Raw genomic sequence first — 20,314 nt, 5'->3', positions numbered from 1 at the left:
GAGTACACTATCTTGTCTGTTTTATGTTTCATTTCTTATGTAAGAAGATACTAGATAACTGTGCTTAGCTATGGAATCTGATAAGGAAATCAATTTATTCAGAGGTGCTCTTTATAATTCTCCAGGAAACTGTCCATGTTTTTTGGATTACGTGCCATCAAATAGTTTTCAATATCCATGTTAATACATACAGGCACAAATCACTTGGTGGTAACAGATATTTGAAAACTTTTGTTTTTTCCAATTTGGTTATGTTTTGCTATTCAGTACAAATTACGGTTAATATATGAAAGGGAAAGCATAACTTTTATTACAATAGTGCCAAGATTTTAAAAATTAAGGTGATGTATTTCTGCACAGCAAAAAAATACATTATGTACTTTACCACACACAGAGATTATTTTGTAATACAGTATCAAGCAATCTTGAAAGAGATGCAGTAATTATTTGTTCAAAAAGCTCTAAATAGATATTTAAATTTCCTAAGAAAGACTTTTTTCAATTTCAGTCTATTATCCTAACCAAGTGATTTTACTTCAATATAAGTCACTGTTAAATAAGTATGTTTGGATCATTAAGACAATGTCACAAGTTGCCTGAATTTAAACAGCTGCTTTAAATTTCTAAGAATCTTGGCATGGACATTATCAATAAATAATTAGCTGATCCAGATAATATGGTTTTATTAAAGATACACATCCCAAATTTAGGTGGAAAATTGTTCACCTACAAGAGAGTTGGATGCAAAAGCACTAACACTTTTTCACCTAAATTCAGGACGTATTCGTCACTCTTTCTATGGACATTTTATGACCTCGTGTAAGAATCCCACTGGCAGAGATGGCTATTCTCATTTCTCAACCACACCATCCTAAAGAACTGCTCTGAAAAACTGGGGACAGAGGAGTGCTGGAGATGGCATTAGAAGTTGCAGGACAAGAGAGAAACTGGAAGACAAACTACAGTATACCCCACTAATGTAATTTCCCCATGATAGCAACAAGATCAAGACCCACTTTACTATTTCTTGCCATGTCCTACCAGTCAGCTGACCTTAATTCAATACAACCTTGAATTATGCAATTTCATGTATTAATGTGCATTTCCCAGATGTAATATAAACCTTAACCATTTTCAGTACTGGAAGCTTTTCTTTTTGCTTAAATGAACTTGTATTATTTAGCATTATAAATAAGGAAATTGTTAAAAAAAAACACCACCACACAGCAGGCATACTGCTTAGTATGTTGGAGATGGAAACCTTTTATTTATATATTTTATTAAAAAAAATAAAAACTATTTAAAATCCTCCAGTTAGACTGCATATTATGAAAGCTTTCATGAAATGTTGTACTGTCTTTCTTTGATAAAGTATGCAAAGCATTAATACTAGCAATTGGATTTTTAAATTTGAACACCTAATACAGTTTCAATTTAAAGGATCACTTGCACAAAAAATAAACACATTTGGTATAAAAGGTTTATCACTTTAACACCATTTTTAATGACTGTGCCCTTGATGGACCCCAAACATATAAAGATTAGTGGTACTTTTTTCCCTTTAATTTGTACAAGGGTCTGTTGCTATGTTCCAAATACTCCAGAGGATACTAGCCCAGTGTGTGTATACAAGAACCATCTTCAGCCTGCTGAATTCAGTTTCAACCAGCAGGCAAGCTATAAAGGCATCTGAAAAAGTCCATTCTCTTGACAGTCTGACTTTCTTTACCACTTATATACATAAATTCCACATAACAGCTCTTGAGCACAGAACATGCAGCAGAATGTCAGCTGAATATAAAATGATTCAAAATGTCCTTTTGCTGGAATTATCTGAAGACCAAGATATTATAGAATGCCCATTGCTTAGAGAAAATGATCAGAGTACAAATGTCTGCATATGTTTGCCAATGGAACAATCCATGGCTAACTGGAAAAGTATTTATAGCACAACAATAGTGCATAAATAATTTAAGTACAATATTAAAACACAGCTAGCAAAATTAAGAAGTCAATATTTTTGACATCTATACCAATCCTTCTTTGGGTGCAAAGAAGCATTTCCTCCTAATCCACCTCCCAAAAGGAACACATTAACTGGAGTGAAGTTAATGGGGCATTTATTTATGCCTATTGCCTCTTCTTTTCATTGCAGCAGTACACTGTGGACAGTACCATTTTCCTTTCGGTGCTTCTGTCAATCCAACACAGCCATAATGGAACCACTCTATAGGACACTGTAAGACAAATGAAAGAGAAGACATGATATGCTGAAACACCAATGCTAAACAAAGATGCAATGTATTAATATAGGACAGATTCAGAGAGATTCATAAATAAAGCAAAAATACCAAATCTCTTTAGAAAGCCAAACAAGTTTCATCTCAGTAGATCTGTTTCTCAGACATTAATACTACTGGGACAATTACTATGGCCTAATATAATTTAGGGTTTAAACCAGACTTAGTCACACTTCTAATAAACTCACTGAAGTCCCACAGATAACCTGAAACATGTCTGATTGTATATCCAGCTCCTTCCTCAAAAATATTATCAGAAGCAATGAAAAAGAATGGAATGCTGGCATGCATGTACATGCATGTATTGTCTGTGTGTCTCCCTCCCCAGACTCTTAAATCTGTTTATCTGTCAAACACGGTTCTTAGAAAACGGAAAATAATCAACATTTAATTTTTCATACTTACATCTTGATTGTCACAGCCAACCATTTCACCGTATGACACCTATGAGGAATCAGTACATTATTATTTAAACATTATTACATCTTATGTGATCAGAGAACATTTCACATCAAAAAATTATTAGGAGATATCGAGATACAATTCCAAATTTTAATATGTTGACAGTATAGTCATACTATACATTCACTTTCCTATTACTGCATCTTTTAGACTGGAAAGGACTTTCAAATGTTTCAAAAAATCCTATTTAAATATCCAAAAGATAATTGAAATTTTCATTAACATTTTAGATTTGTTTGGGAGTCACTTTGATGAACTGCCTGTTTAGGAACATGGCTATACCAGTTTGTGGGAAACAACAACTTTATATCATCAGCTGCAACACATAAGCACAGGTTACTTTCTTTTCACATATTTACTATCTGTAGTCCAGTCTATTTATTCTTTGTAGAATACCAGCCTTATATATTAAGCAGAATGTTCTGAGTTTTCAAATACAAATCTGAAAGAGCCAATTTGTATAACCAAACACAGTTGCCTTATGTGAGATTAGCATTAGTGTTACATTTAATATATATTTAACAGCAGTGTTTGCAAATTTATTTCTCAACAGATAACAGTTCTAAGATCTAATTCAAGGTCTAATTCAAAGCAAGGAAGACCTACACTGAATGTTAATAACACACACATAGGAAGCGACAGTAACATTAAACAGTAACATTACAATCAAAGTTAAACAATCCCTCAATCTAGTCATTATTTAAATTAGTTCTGCATTACTATCATCTTAATGAAATAATTCCAAATACATTAAAAAGTATTATTACATTTTAAACATTTTAAGGCTATTTTACTGTTTAGTTGTTATATCTGTACACTGCTTTCCATTACTGCAAATCTCGAAGTGTTGGGAACCCATATAGAGTCACTGCTATAGAAATATCATATATCATTAAAAATAAAATGATTTATTAAGAATTTTGCTTGCAGAAAATCATTGGGAGACTACTCATTCTACACAAATTCCCGCCTTATACATTTTTAAGCAGTATTTGAGGATCTGTTTATTCATATTTTCCTGTGTGTTCTATTTCCTTTCCCCATTCTTTTTTTAGTCTGGAAGCCTACAGCCAGATTTATTTTCTGTCTTTAGTACTTTTATTATAAGATTCTAAACCATTGACAGGATTTTGCTTCTAGGGGAAATGTGTAACATTTCTCATAAAGAGCTCTTTGGATGTTACTGCATAAAAATGTTATGCTAGATTTCTTTATTAAATTCTATTAATTCTGCAACTAGAAAAATAAAACAAAAATAAAAACAGGCTGATTGACTGATGATGAGTAGCAGCAGAAAAATTGGTTACTGAAAGCATGATTATCTATATTTCTTTAACGCTATGCAGACATTTTCAAAGACTGATTCAAAGATACACCATGAAAGTGTTTACTACCCCTCCAAAGGATTCTGCATGTATCAACAAACTGTGGTCCGAATCATCTAGCTTTATAGGCTATTCATTATAATTTGTAATTTTACATAATTTTATACTTTAAATATTAACGATTCATGATAAATAATTTATTATACTGTATATTATCATTTATGTCTACTCTCAGCAAATCAGCCATGATCAATAAATTAGCTAAACTGCCCTGTCAGTAATTGATATGATGTACTTTCTCTGACAGAATATACCTGATTACAAATGCAGTAACGTGGCTCATTTGGATCATAGGTCCAATCAACTTGGCTATTAGATTCAGACTCGGGGATGACTGCTGTTTGCTGGGAGAGTTCTTGGGCTAGTGCAGAGGATGAGGAACACGATGACAAAGAGGAAGATGAGGAAGATGAGGACGACTGTTGGCTGGAAGATTTGTTGTTGTTTCTGAAAAATTAACATGGACAGATTACCTTCTCCAACGTATTTTCCATAACAAGGGACATTCTGAAAACAATTTTAAAAAATTGTAACTTCATACAACTTTAAAATGTGAGGATTTCTAAGATGGGCCACTGCGTAACAAATACTTTCTCCCTTCACTTACAGAAGGTCTGACTTTTCTATCTGGACTATAGTAAGGCTATGCATAACATCTGAAAAAAATGATCTATAATGTATGTTAGTACAAAGCACCAATCTTTCAATCATTAAAGCAGTCCTGTTTTCACACAGACATTTTATTTATAGGACTTTTTAAATCATAACCAACACCTTGCTTCGCTGCTGGTATTGATCAAATTGTCTGTATGTGCCCATGCACACAGGACAACAGGGGACAGCTTCCAAAGCAACTGTTTGAGATTTGCAAAAGATTTGCATTAATAAACAATATGATAGTTTTTCCAAATATTTTGCCCAGCCCTACTCTGTGGTAAAAAATATGAAGAATTCCTGTGTGTCTGATCTGATACATCTCAAATAAATTATACTATATACCACAGTTAAGGGGCTGTAATGTATATTACATTCTTTAAAGATTATCCTTTTCTACATGAATGTTAACTATTCATATACCAAACCTACAGTGCTAAACCATAACTGAGGTTATTTTGTTTCTGGTGTGAACCCATTCCCAAAAGAAGACAAACCACACATACAGTAAGCTGAAAACCAACACACCAAATTATCACTCATCTTACATGCGAACTAGGAAGTGTAAGTCCCCACTTCAAGATAATCATATGCTTTAGTAGCATTTCATTTCACTTCTTCTGTCGTCTGAAGTTTCTAATGAGCCAGAGTAGCATTTACCATTCCTTAGGTATTTTTGGTATTTAGATATTTTATCCTATTTTTTTAACTAATTAGCAGCAAAGGGCAATCTTTGGAAAAGTCATGATGCGAGAACCTGCAGGAAAGAGTTGAAAAAGATTCATGGTCTTATTCCTACACAATACATATTCTGAGAAGATCTGTGGAGTTCTATATTTTTGGGGGAGGCAATGAGATCCTGTGTCAAAGAGCCAAAGAATGTATGGAATTCCTGGAAGACGTTCTGATCTAGAACACACTGGAGTCTATTGAATTACAGTGTTATGCAAAGACATAGCTTCTCTGTACCTACACTGAATGGAACTCCTTTCTGTCCTGATTAGGCCTGCTATTTTCTAATGAGGGATATCACTTGCACAGCTAGGCAGATTGGTCTGAGTATTTTCCAGTTTATATTTTGTTGAGCCATATATCCTTGATTAAATGCTTGTAATTGTTGCATGGCAATCTTGAGCAACTATAATCCAGAGGGAGAATCCTGAGGGGGCACCCTTTCAAAGACAAGGCTGCCTCGTTTTTCATTGTACATTTTCTGTATAAAACATAATGCTGGAAGGTGAAACAGCTGGAATGGGAGAACCACAGCTGTGTCCATGGAATATTTTTTAGATAGAATATCATAAGCCTGATATATGGACAAATGGCATCACAAGCACCTAGTCTTTTGAAATGGAGATGTCCCATTGCGGCCTCAGAGTTGGATTTTTCTGATCGGCTATAGGTGGCTTTTCTACCTGACTACCAGGTCATGAAATCAGTAATATCAAAGAGTAATCTTGGCAGACAATGGGAGTGAGGGAAAACTGAAGAGCAGTTTATATAGCTAGAGAGGTGTTTCAAATGTAAAGGAAAACAATACAGCACACTTTTAGGGGGATTGTATTCAGATAATCCAATGAGAATTTGTGTTTGTTGATATACAAAAAGTCCCAGATGGCCCTTCCATCTCCTCCCATTTTTTAAACAATAAACAAATGGAATAAACTCTAAAAAGTGTCTGACAGCTTCAACTAGGTAATTTTTTTTGCAACAGAGAGGTCATAATTGGGATTTATACGTTGGGACTGCTTCAAAATTTTATTAAGAAAGTCTTCTCTAATTGCTTTTAGTATCCAAAGAGCAAGACCTGATAGAATATTTGATGCCTCCTTCCCACTGGAGGAAGGGGCATCAGAATTTGATTCCCTCTCCAATAGACTGATTCATATCTAGAGTGAGAAGTAGCTTCTAAATGAGAAGTAGCTGGTTTGAAGCAGAAGCACTCCAGTCTCTGAGCCAGGTGGAACTCGGGACTACTGCAATGGCACTCAGGGCTCTCTGTCAAAGAACTAAATGGTTATTCTGACTATTCTGGAAGCATTTCACTCAGAATAACATTTTGAGCTTGAGTTGGGTATACTTTCAGCACGGAACATTTCAAGACTGGTCAGAAAAGTCTGTCTGAATTCAAAAACTTTTGCACATACCTACTTCTTACTTAGTTCTTTCTTCCTTATAGAGTCAGTGGATATTTCTTCATAAGCGAAGTGTTGAGGTCCAATTAGGATTGTAGGGGGACATTCTCCCGTGAACTTTTCTCCATAGATTTTTTTTTTGTAAAGATGGCAATATATCACCAAACGGCAGACAATGGGATTCAGAAATTTGTTATAATTCACTAGGCATTCTTTTGCTAGATGCTTTTTCTATGAATGCCAATTTCTTTCAGTATGGTAGAAGATGTTTAGCAGACTCAGAGAATGCTTCTTCTTGCCTTCTCTGTAATAATCCACCCCTATATTGTTAAGTAACAGTGCTAATAATGTATTTTAAAAACCTTCAGCAACAATAGCTCTTGAATTATTCTTCAAGGAAAGTCTGAAGACTGAATATCATAGAAGTAAAAAGGCTTAGAAACTGGATAAACCAACTGCTTCCATGGCTTAAAGAGATGAGCTGGATTAAGACAGCAATCTCATGCTGCCAAAAAAGACGAAAGTTACTGCAGTGGTTGCATTCCATCTGGTGGCCAAAATGAATAATGCAATGAAGTTCCTATTTTCTAAAAAGTTTAGGCATGAAACAAAATTTGAGATTACAGACCTGAGGCTGCAATCTACCCTCATTACATTCCTACTCAGAGGCACCTCTTGAAGTTTGTCCTGTTGGGCTGGTTCCTGAGACTGGTGATAGTAGCAGAAGGCTGCATGACCTAGCTCCTGGGAACTGCATGAATTCGCTGCAGACTGCTGCAGAAGGTGTTTAGCATGCTCAGCTTTACTTTGGTCTTTAGCTACTTGCTGCTTAATATACATTTTCTTTTTCAGTCTTGGGAAGTTGGAAGTTGAAGCTGGAGACTTGTCCAGAAAAGCAGCAAAAGAAAGAAAAGTTGCTGTTTTGTTATTGGTCCTGCTGCTGAAGAGAATAATTGACAAAAGTGTTCTTGGAAAACAGAGGGAACACAACTAGAGTAAAAGGTATACAGTACAGGAAAGCAGAAAGTAAATGGTTTAATGCTGGGCGATAGCTGTAAGGAATTGGGGTGGAGTTCAGAAGCAATAAACCCTGTTTCACTGTCATGTGACTTTGTCTTTCCTAGGCACTGGAAGACTGCAATCCACTATTGAGTATCTATCTTACAACAAATAAAGAAGCTACAATTTTAATGAACTTACTTGCTTTTTCGACCACTCCGTGAATCTGTAGTTGATGAACTCAGTGTCTGTGATAATGTAGATGCCAAAGCAGATGATGTATATCCAGCTGAGTCCCTGGATAATGCAAATTCTCTTGCAAGTTGGAAGTCATTGTTCTTAAAGGCTTCATAGCTTGCTTTTAAGCTTGATGTTCGTCTTCCTTCTTTCATCTAAAAGAAAAACAGCAATATTATACGGTTGATTTCAAACTCAGCCTCACTTACAGTACGTCTAGTACAGAAGTGAAACATGACTGACTTATGTCTCCTTGACTTTCACTGTTTTACTTGAAGCATGAATAAATCTTGATCTAATCTATAGTACATTATGCAGCATTTAAAGCTTGTTTTGTGCATAATCATTTAAAGAGTACTTTACATTTTTTTCTAAAAAAATACTAAAGCTGTAGCTTAATCTTTCATACTGAAAATATCCCAAGAAAATTATGGATATTTTCCTCGGGCTCTTGTCTCAAGCACATGTAGATAAAATTGTAGAACGCTTACAAGTTAATCTAGTGGGGAAAGGTTTCAGAACGTCCCACGTAAAAACAAATCTCTCCTTTCCTGTAAAACCTAGTACCGTGAAATGCCAACCAATAGATAGGACCTCTTTGAAAACAGTAGTTTTAAAGTGCTCATAGCAAATCTAAACGAAATAAAAGTTGCTTTAACAACAGCCTGCTTGGGGCAGGTATTTTAAAACATACTTTGAATTCCTTACCTGTGCTGTGGCTTGCACTGCCTGAGCTGCTGCCATGGTAATAGCACCAGCTCCAGCTCCTGAAGATAATGAGCCCAGGTTATACGATGCCAATGGCTGAGAAGAATTTGCATTATATGCACTGTTGGATGAGGATGATGAATTACTGTTTCGACACCCTTGATGAATAAAGGGAACATATTTATATAGTCTAAAATGGAAACTAAAAAAAAAATAAATTTCAGAAAACTGGAAATCAGCTGTGTATGAGGGAAAATTTAGACAGTGCGCTAATTAAGAAAGAGAACCATAGGTTTTAATGATGTGCAAAGAACCTTGGTACTGTATCAGATTCTATTTGTTTCCTCTCACACCCAAGGACTAAAATGTAACACAATTATGGAAGAAATGAATTCTTTAGTTTACATTTCAAAAAACCATTTTATGTGATTAAAAAAGCAGTGCTCTTTGTGTCCAAATTCAAATATAGGGTGATTTTTAAAATTATAATGGTATGGTGACATTGCAATACTCAAAAGTGCATGTCTTGAGAATCAAATTACTAGCAATAAAATATTAACTGTTTTTTCTCTGCTTAAACTAGATACTATCACAAATAAAATGAGAGAAATATATATTAAGCTGCAACACAAATATTTTTAGGACAAAGGAGAAAGTTACAAGGCTTATTTTATTTGGCTCTGAAGCACTTCTCATGCACTTTTAAGTGTATGTAATTTAAAATTATGCAATGGTAAGTAACCTTCTTAAAAGAAAATGCATGCCATTACGAAAACTGCAAATATTTGCTGCCTTAAGTAAAGAAGCAAGCTGGCCTATGACAGATATCATTCTTTATCAAAGGTATCTTTTCCCAACCATGTCTTCCAGCTGCAGAGAAAAATCTGGGTTTTTTTCTTTCTTCTTGTTAAAAAAATGCTGTCATAAACATGTCTGTGCCAAAATTGTAATATATAAAATGGGGGTGGGGTGGCTAGATTTTGTCTAATCTGCAAAGACTAATTCTCTTCCCTGGAAAGATACTAATAGTGATGTCACAAGGAGCTAGCACATAAGCAAGGCACGGTTGGAGATGGAAATAGATGAGAGGCTGAATGAAGAAAGAACAGAGAAAGAAGGAAGGAAATAAATAGCAGGAATCACTGGGTGAAGAGAGGAGGTAAATCATGAGCCTGTATGTTCTTCTTTGTGCCAACAAGATCCTTCAAGGTGTGAGAAGGCAGTTTTCCTAGATATGTTCCTCAGCCCTTTCTTCAGAAACAAGTAAGGAGAGGGAACAGGTTGCACTGAATCAAAGAAAATAGTGGAAGACTGATATCACAAACACACGGTGGCCCTTACAAGTGATAGGCTGCTGCAAATCTCCACTTAATCTGGTTACTATTCAGGAATAAGTATTAAGAGTTAAGCATTGGCTACTATAGTAGTATGCTTCTGGGTTCAAATTCAAGACGCTGGTAGTCACCTTTAACGCCGTTCATGGCTTAGGGCTGGGTTACTTATGGGACTGTCTTTCCCTGGTTGTTTCTACTTATTCCATCTAGTCTGGCAGGAGAAGCATGCTCCAGGTCCCATCTGCTAAGAAGTGTCAGCTGGCAGGACCCAGGAGGAGCTTTTTCTGTTGTGGTGCCCACCCTCTAGAATATCATCCCTCCAGATATTTGATTGGCCCTGTCCCTGTTGGCCTTCCATAAGGCCTAGAAGACTTGGCTCTATCCTGGAGCCTGGGGCCCCAAGTGTGTGATGGAGACCATCTCCTGGTTCTGTTGAATGACTGACTGATGGTTTTGTAAATTTTCCCTGCTACTGTGTGTTTTATGTTTTTTGTATATGTTTTATCTTTTTTAATAGTTAATTGGCCAGAGGCATCTATCTGAGGTGGGTGGCCATATTAATCTAATACATACATACCTAAGTCCCATGTACCTGAAAAGGGGTACATGGGTTAAGGATAAAGAGACAGGTGTAAAGAACACAGAACCTTTGTTTTTGTGTTATTCATTTCGTCACTGGTGATAATCCTGGCAGGGGACTAACTTGTCCCAGAAAATGGTGACAATATTAGCATCTGATTCTGTTTATTCCATTTTCCCCATGTTTGTGTTAAAGCTGCTTTTAACTTTAGGACTACTTATCCGCTTACAGTTTATATTTATGCTCCAGATTTGTCATACAGCTTTTAGCAGTAAATGCTGTGGCAACCTATTTTTTTTTGAGTGCCTGCTTTCCCCCCCAATAACCTCATTTCTGAATATAGGACACAAAAAACATGGTTCAGTTTGTTAGACATGCTTAAATTTTCACTTAAAACAGAAATTACCTTGTGCATTTTCTTTAGAGGCATCCGAAGTGAGAGTTGATAGAAGAGCTTCAGACTTAAACTTCTTTTCAGGCACATGGTCTGCTGCTGCATGATGAGAGGAGGGATTATGTTTCCTTTCTGTATGAAGAGTTTAAAAAAAGCTGTCAGTCCAAAAGTCTAACCCGAGGTGTTGAAATGCAAATGACTCACTTCAAAAAACATACAAAGCTTAGCCCTATCATGCTGTTTTTATCTATTTTCAATCCACTGAATGCATTCAAACATTTGTACAAATTCCGGTGGCAGCTGTAGGAGACAGACAGCTTTTCAAGTAGATAATCCTGTATTAGTTTTACATTCATATTAAATCAAATAAAAAGCAAAAATATTCAACTCACTTTCTACTGGAGTGTGTGAATGTGCGTGATGATTATTCAGTGGCTGTGATGGTGTATCCAGTTCCAAAGAACCTGTCAGGAGAATAAATGTAACTTTTAATCCCAAATACATTTTTGATATAATATACTTTAAATATGGCAAAAAAAATAAGCATCCTGAGACCATGAATTGTTTATTTTTATTTTATTCTATGTTTTTATCTTATAGAACTAGCATAGTCCTAAATGTGATCCAGTCTTACTAGCTTTGGTGTAGCAAACAAAACTGTAAGAAAAACTAAAACAAACAAAAAGATTTAAATGATCGAATCGTTGCTGATATGCACAGGTTTTATGCATTTGTATACAGCCTTTAGGCTTCTGCTTTGCTCCTCCATTTGTGCAAATGAAGAAAAATCTAAGAAGTTGCCATTAATCATGTATTTTACTAAATCAGAACTGGAAAGTTTTCGCTAATGGATCTGAATTTTATGGCTGCATATTGTAGCTAATCTGAAAATCCCTGTTTTTCTAGTTCAGAAATAATGGGAAGCTAGGGAAGCTATAGTTTAACCCAGCCTCCTAGGAAAGGAGATTCTTTATACAGGTACCTGGAGAAGATGCATTTTCTGCAGGGTTATGCAGGATTTCATAGGGGTTATTCAATTTAAAGGCAATTCAATCTAATTGAATCAAGGTATCAATTTGAATCAGAAACTTTCTAATTACTTTTTAAAGATTCAAAAGTGATTCAGCTTTTATGGACTTTCTGGACTATCTTTCCTTATATGAACAGACCAGGTGTATGTGCGGAACTGAGTGATGAAAGGGCCTCTCTGATGTTGACATAAGTGGCTGGTCAGTGAGTTCATCATCTCCACAAACCCTGCCTGTTAAAGCACTTGAAAGATTGCTGCTCTGCTCTATCTCACTTTTCTGCTAGAATTTGTTTAGCAGGATCATCTGGAAGGAGAATGAGAAATACTCAATTTTATTCTGCTGCTCCTTCCGATGTGGCTTTTGAATTCATTTTTCAAATTTGGTTTGTTATCATTCATTCACTTTTTGCTGACAATTTGGAGGTTGCTGCACAGTCCATTCTACATCTCTGCCTCTAAGATACAGAGGGGGAATTTTTCAAAAATGAAAGCCTTGAAGCTGTCTGGTTAAAACTTTACAGAGTTAATAACCTCTTAAGGATCAACCATCTCTGCTATTTCCATCCTATTCTTCAAAATATGAAAGAGATTCAAGCACTCTGATGCCTCCCTATCATGCCTATGGTTAATTCTTTTACTGAATCAAATCTAAAATCTAATCTAAATCAAATCTAAAATCACTGCAAATTGCAACGTTGCCTTAAATTCTTAATTTCAGACCCAATCATGCCACCTTTGAACCTGAAGTTCAAACTGGATCTTGGATGCTTTGTGTACTGTTAATATCCTGGTATTGTTAAGCCAGAATCTGAGCATCCTAAAACGATATTATATGCAGTAGCCCAATTCTAAAACATTATCATACATACTTACGTCTTTCCAGTATTTCAGTAATACCAGCATTATCTGCTTCAAGTTCCATTTTAAATTTAGCTAACTCCTGGTCCAATTTTCTTAAATGACGGTCTACCTAATTTAAGAACAGATTTTTAGAATTGACAGCTTATTTTCAACCAAGATATTATTTCAGACCCTTAAAAAGTTATTTGAATAAGAACATGAAAACTGCCATAGAAAACATGCACAACAGAATCTCTTAACATGGTAATAGCATCCATACACTTACACAAAATACATTTCAATATATTTCATTTAATTCTCTTAGATCTCTCAGCAGTTTTAAGTACTGTATCAAAAATCATGCTTCACCATGGAGAGGAAGTTTGTCGTGGAAGTACTTCTGCGTACCCAGATGACAGATTCCAGAAGACGCAATAAGGTATCTGCATCACCACTCAAATTCCATTCTGCATCACCATGGAATTTGGTTCCATTTTATCCCCCTGTCTTGTCCCCCCCGCAATATTCTTCAGTGTCTGCATGGAGCCATTATCTGAGGTTATCTGTAAACTTTCAAGTTGGGCTACATTAAAACATGGGTGACACCTTTACCTACATGATTTATAGTTCAGGGTGTGCTGCACAAACTAAGACAATTGAGCTGAGAAAACACTGGCTAAATTAACACAACCTTTAAGCTCCTATACCCCCTCAGACTTCATTTAAACATCACCTGATAAAATCTAGTGTGGCAGGCAGCAACAGAGGATAAATACTCTGGCTAGGGAATGTTCTCTCCAAAAAAGTCTGTCTGATACATTTTGGTGCCATTCAGGTACCCTTTTTCTTGACTTTTTTTTTTTTAACAAATTTGTGCAATCATTTTGCATTTTATTTCTTATTGCAAACTGTCCTGAAAATTTTACAGGGTTGTGCAGTATTTAGCATTTGATTCAGAAGAGGTGCTTCAAAACACACAGGAACACAAACACAACATCTGCCTGAAATTCATTAACGCAACCACACAATTCTGGAAACAGATGCAAAATGCATGAGTCACAGACCAAAGCTGCTTCATCGCTGCCACATATTCTGAATCACATCTTCCAAGCTGAATTTGAAGAGCTGCACAGCTCATAAATATTATAAATAAATGAAATTAAATGGGCCTTTCTTCTTAGGAAATATGCTCTAAGACAGGGCATGCAACCTTCTGTAGCCAGCAGGCACGCTAAAAAAACCCAACAACCCACAAATTTGATTGAATTCTAGTGGTATAAATCTAGGCAGGAGCTCTGGGACCTGCAAAAAAATAGGGTAGACCTGCATGTGTTAATAAAAATAATTTATTTCCATTGTTCTATATTTTATATTTATATAAAATGTTGAAGCAAAGTATCAACTGAAGACCACCATCTAAATCAACTCAAAATTTTCTATTTTACTTACTAAATCATAAATTTGATTAGCCAACTGCACTTTTTCATCTGCATCTTCTAGAGCTTTGTAGTAATCCTGCATCAGAAAACTAATGTAAGCAACTTGGTCACAAATATTATTTAGTAACACATCAATAATTATTAACTGAACTAGGGTAAAATTATCTAACAATATATTACACTATATTAATATATTAAAATAGAACATATTTTAAGATGGAGATTACATGCATGGGCTACTGCAATTTCCTCTATATGGAGCTGCCCTTGAAGAACACCCAGAAGATTCAGCTGGAGTAGTATGCAGAAACTCAGATAGTTATGCTGTATCTAGATTTGCCCATGTGAAAGCATTACTGTAGGAGCTACACTGGTTGCCTGTGTGTTTCCAGGCACAAATCAAGGTGCTGGACATCACTTCTAAAGCCATATTAGGGCTTAGGACTGGTTATCTTTGAGACAGTATGGGCTGAGACTGCCCATCCAGTAAAAGCTGAGAGAAAATGCTTAAATGTCTTTTCCACATATTTACACGGGCCCCACTGTCAAGCCTGTTCAGTGAATGTGCACCCCCACCGACCCCGGGCATGGAAAAGCTTGCTCCTTGATATCTGGAATACCTCCTCCTTTTGGGGTTTTGAAAGAACCTTAAGGATATGGCTCTTCAGGAAAGCATGCAAACAATGAAGACTGATCTGCCTCAGGTGGCACTATTAGGTGATGTTCTAATTGTTATTTTAATTCTTTTCTTGCTCAAAGGGGTTTTGAACTGAGCAACATACAAGCCATGATAAGTAAGTAAATATAAATATATTTCTAGGACCATGTTTTAAGAAATATTCAGAGTAATGGGAAGGTTCAGAGAAAGGCAATGAAGATAATCAAGGGACTTGAAATGAAGTCCTATAAAAGAGGTTGAAGAAGCTGGATATATTTAGCCTTTAGAAAACACTACTGAAGGCAGTATGATGGAATTCTTTAAATACTTCTATGCAGAACTGTATTTTGCAGGTTATGGGAAAATAGGTTTAAATCTCAGGAAGGCAAACCCCAACTGAATGTTAGATAAAACTTCCCAACAAGATGAGCAGTTTAACACTGGAACCAACTGTCTACAAAGGTGATAGGCTCCCCTTCTCTACGTATGTTCAAGCAGAGGTTAAATAGCTACTATATGTATGAGATACTTAATTTAGATTCTAGCACTGAGTTGCATGAATCAACGCTTATAATTCTATAAACAGTTCATAAATTAAAAATGTTATTGAAGTGATTAAGGACATTAATTTAATTAGCTCATTTGGTATTTTTTTTGTTAATGTTACTGAATATTTAGGTATCACAATCAAATCTGAGGATGCTAGTTGAAGTTTAAGTAGTAGTTCCATCTCTTTCCACTATTTTCAAGCATGGGAGATATACAGTGTTTCCTTGAATACTTGGATTAGAATGAAAGCCAATATGCATATTTAAAACATGCTGCACTTCAAAAATGTATCAATACTTGTTTCTAAATAGTAAAGGTCATATAAAAATTGTATAAGTGTGGAAAATATATCAACATTGAAATACTCTATTTTGATTCTGAAACAGATGTTCCAAAGCTGAAACAAATTGTTCAGGGCATTCCAGAAGCATTTCAAGCACAAAATTGACCTCTTTCCAGCTAATAATACTTGTTTAGACTTCAAACACCTGAGTGCAAAAGACTCCCAGAATGGTTGGGACAACCTGATTCTAACATGAAGTAGAACATATCAAGCGCAAAACATTTCAAATTTTGCAGTCCTACTAATCTGCAAAATCATCTTGAAGACTGAAGCGTTAAAATAAAGAAGTCTGTACTCAAAATGATCTGCATTTCAAAAAGGAAGCCCTCAACCATGAAATTCATTTTCCAAGGTCATGATTCATGATTTAAAAACTGTTTCACTTCTTTTGTTTTGTTATATGCTTTACCTATTCATATTTAAAATTTATAGTACAAATAACCTTTATTTCAGTCAATGACCAGCATACTTTAATGTAAATGTGTGTCTAATTAAAATCAAAGAGAAGTTTAAGTAGGAGAAATATTCCTTTGCCACTACTCACACATTGTAGTTTTTTCTGGTTAAACAGAGAATCGGATGTAATGAAAATTCCTAATTTTTATACCAAAGTAATTCTGCTTACATTTTATGCTATGTGTGAAGTTTTTTATATCTAGCCACAAAAGGAATGTCAGAACAAATTCAGGAATCTGCTTGGAGTTTTGGTGTGAGAAGGCAGTTACTGTATTCTTACCTTTTTAATTGAAGTCATTTGTTCTTCTCTCCATTCCTGTTTGTTTTTCTTTGCATTCATAAAAAATTCATTTACTCTTTGCTCCAGCTGATCCATTGCATCTTAAACACAGAGAACATTCAAGTATAGTCATTTATCTCTATAAATATGTAATAGTTTGAAATAGGATAACACTAGTTAAGCAAATATATGTATAAGACATTAACAAAATGACTGGTCATGAAACATAATTTAATTTTTCCACTGATGTTTGTCTGACTTATATCCCATGATCAAGACAGCTAACATGAGGACCTTCCTTCATTTTTAACCCACAGCAAGAGGATGAGAAAGAAGGCTGGTTTGAGAAAGTGACTTGTCCAAAGTTGCCAAGTGCATTTCCATGCTGAGGATAGGCTTGAATGTGGGTTTCCTCACTCCTAATTTGATATCTTAACTGCTAAACTACAATGGCTGTGACTTTTAACATTTTAAGAGGTGTATGACAAAATCATAACAGTATTTTCTTGAAATTAAGTCTTCCTAAATCCAGTGAAATTCCAAAATTATTATTCCAAAATAAGGACATAGAAGATAACAGTATTAGCTGGATGAAGTACTATAAAAGAATTAGGTTTATTTCTAGATAGCATATTTAAATTCAGACACATTTGTCATGAAACCTGCAGCAGAGAGAGCGGTCTCAATATTCTTAACTGCTGATCTGACAACATACAGCAGAGCTAGGATGTTTTTGATGTTGCTGTGCTGTAACTCCCAGCACCCAGAATAGATATGGCCAATGATATCATTGGACAGTACTAATGAAATCAATGACTACTGAGAGTGCATAAACATGCATGAGAATGTACTAAGCAATTACATTCAACTGAAACATAAACAGTGAGCAAGTCCCAATTATAACCTGTGTTTGCAAGGCACATATCCATGGTTAACTCAGTCATGGTTCAGTTAAAGGGGGGATTTGCATGATATATAAAACCATAAACTAACCACTTTGGTTGAGTCAACATGTACCAGCTAAGAGTAACATAGTTGGCTTTTTTATGGTTTAATGTGTTGCACAGAGAATCTTCCAATGAATAGGCAAGATAGGGAAACTATGAATACCATCAAGAAAATGGAAATTCTTAAGACAAATGATGTGCAACAAGAAATACCAACTACTTCATACACAAGGAAAGATTCAAAGGAAATTTAGAACTGGAAAGTGATGTATATCCAGGCTGAAAAAAATTCTATGTAAATCATTTGGGAAAAGTACAATGTTTGGGACAGTATCATCAAAAGAAGTGTCAGTGGTCACCTTCTTCCGGAAGAAGGCACTAGAGGTGTTGCATATACTGTACAGTACATAACAATGTGCAGATAAACCTTTTGTATGAGTTCTGCTTATTTACTGTGTCAATTATGTATGGGGTTGACTATGATTTTTTTTACAGATGGTCTGTAATAGTGGTTAACATCTGGACAGGAAGACCCATTTTCAAGTCCATCCTTTGCCACAGAAACTCTCAAAGAACTTAACTGGGGGGGGGGGGGAGAAAGCGCTGTGTATATCCTGAGAGTCAGGTGGGGTATGCATCTAACCAACGGTATTTCTTCAACCGTATCAATTTCCTTCGCTGCACACTTGAAAACACAACTCATAGGATGATTTTCCCCTCCTTACAAGTGCATTATTCACCCCAACCCGAGATCAGTTTATGGTTCTGTGTTGCTGCAAAAAGCGCGCATGGAGAGGCATCCGCCGCTTGCTCAGCCCGAAGAGTTTCTGACGAACGCAGGGCGCGCACGGGCGGAGCCTAAGAGCGCGTGTATCTTGAAAGCTCGCTCCCCTTCTGCAGCGCCGCACGACTGCAAGTAACTCTTCCCACCCTTCCCTCGGGAGGCCCGCCTCGCAGGCCCTCTACTCGCCGGGCCGAGCTCGAAGCCGCGCCAGGGAGGCGGTCTGTGGGCGGGGCTGACTCACGTACTCTGCACCTGCAGGTCCATCTCGCGCATCTCGGTAAACCTGTCGCGGAGATCCATGGGAAGTTGTTCGATCACTGCAGGGAGGGAGGGGTCGAGAAGGAGTGAGTCAGTTAGATGCAACAGCCGCCTTGAAAGAGGGAGGGAGGGAGGTGGGCGGAGCCTGCGCTGCGCTCTCGCCGTTCCCCCCTCCCCTCGGGCCTCTTGCCCCCCGCCGCGCTCCCACTACAGACTCACTCTCGAGGTAGTCCTCCAAGTACAGCATGGTGGCGGCGGCGGCGAGGCCCGAGCCCAGGCGGCTCCGTTGTCTCTACGGCGAGCGAGGGGGGGGCTGGGTGGGGTGAAAAGGAAAAAAAAAACACCGCCTCGTCCCTTCCAATATGGCGCCGACACCGCCAACACCACCAGAGCTCGACTCAGCGAAAACAACATTGGCGGCTGACGGCGCTCGCTTCGGTCGCGGTGCGATTGGCTCCTTGAGAAGGTGACGTATGTTCGCGGCTCACGGATTCCCAGTGCTTCCTGGGAAGTGTAGTTGCTTGAGCAAAGGCAGCGTGGACCGGAGGATTCAAAAACTACAGGTCCCAGAAGTCGTTAATTTTGACGCAGAAGCAGCAGGAGGATCCTATAAGGACGCGGGGAAGTTGGAATTGTCCCTCGATGGCTTAATTACTGACGGCGCTGTTATGCATGTTTACGTAGAAGTCGGTGTATTCGAGCTAGTTCAGACGGACTGAAAGTCCCAATGTAGCTAAAATGGCAGTTTTAGGTTTTTTTAAAGTAAGGTAAATTTGTTCCCCCTTTATAGTTTAATATTAAACCATGCAGTTACGTGAAATTATCCTAAATGTGATTGCAGATTTAGTGCAGCTGTGCCACATGTCCTTTATTAATATTGTTGCTCTGTATTAAGTGAAAAAAAAAGGTTAAAGGTCCCCTGTGCAAGCACCGAGTCATGTCTGATCCTTTGGAGGGACGCCGCTTTCGCGACGTTTTCTTGACAGAATATAGCGGGGTGGTTTGCCATTGCCTTCCCCAGTCTGTATTAAGTAGGAGGGGGGAAAAGTGAAGCAGCAGTGAAGAAAAAGATTTGCAAATGAAAATTGCAAGTGGCCTTTTTCACACAGTGCAGCCTCTTCCACTGCCACTCTTGCCCCACCCCTACATAATTGTGTGTAATACTGTACAACTGTATGTATACAGCACTTGAGAAGTGTACTCACCATCCCCATCTTGCACTAACCAGATTTCTCTTCACCACCTACAATTTTTTCTTTTTGTTTGGGGGAAAAAGTGAACTGGACACTGCAGGGAGAATATCCACACTGCCCTGTATTGCAACTGTGGTGGGCAAGAAGGTTATAGAAAACAGTGATGTCTTGCTGCTTTACAGGAAGGTGGAAATCCCAAGATCCAGGAGCAGGACAAGGTAGCAGTTCCTGCCACTGGGAAATCACCTGCCCTAGAGTTCCAGAGAAAACCACTAACTGTCCAAGCAAGGTTTCATCTGGAGTAGGAGCCAAGGTGAAAGTTCATTAGCTTGGCTTCTTGACCAACGGA

At 37.1% G+C, this 20,314-nt stretch overlaps 1 protein-coding gene across 1 annotated transcript; it reads right to left on the bottom strand.

Moving 5' to 3' along the window:
• Positions 1 to 1,233: 1,233 nt before the first annotated feature.
• On the bottom strand, positions 1,234 to 19,087 carry ING3 (inhibitor of growth family member 3). Its single transcript, XM_063309532.1, has 12 exons — positions 18,992 to 19,087; positions 18,760 to 18,831; positions 16,784 to 16,884; positions 14,508 to 14,573; positions 13,092 to 13,188; positions 11,581 to 11,652; positions 11,201 to 11,320; positions 8,881 to 9,038; positions 8,137 to 8,327; positions 4,402 to 4,594; positions 2,706 to 2,744; positions 1,234 to 2,237 (listed from the first exon to the last, which is right to left on the bottom strand). The coding sequence occupies exons 1-12, from the start codon at positions 19,017 to 19,019 to the stop codon at positions 2,121 to 2,123; spliced, it is 1,254 nt and encodes a 417-aa protein (XP_063165602.1). The 5' UTR covers positions 19,020 to 19,087; the 3' UTR covers positions 1,234 to 2,120.
• Positions 19,088 to 20,314: the final 1,227 nt, after the last annotated feature.

The sequence above is a fragment of the Candoia aspera genome, chromosome 7 (assembly GCF_035149785.1).
Source record: "Candoia aspera isolate rCanAsp1 chromosome 7, rCanAsp1.hap2, whole genome shotgun sequence".
NCBI classification, from domain to species: domain Eukaryota; kingdom Metazoa; phylum Chordata; class Lepidosauria; order Squamata; family Boidae; genus Candoia; species Candoia aspera.
Note: the sequence above shows the minus strand (reverse complement) of the source record. Positions and strands in the feature narration are given on the sequence as shown.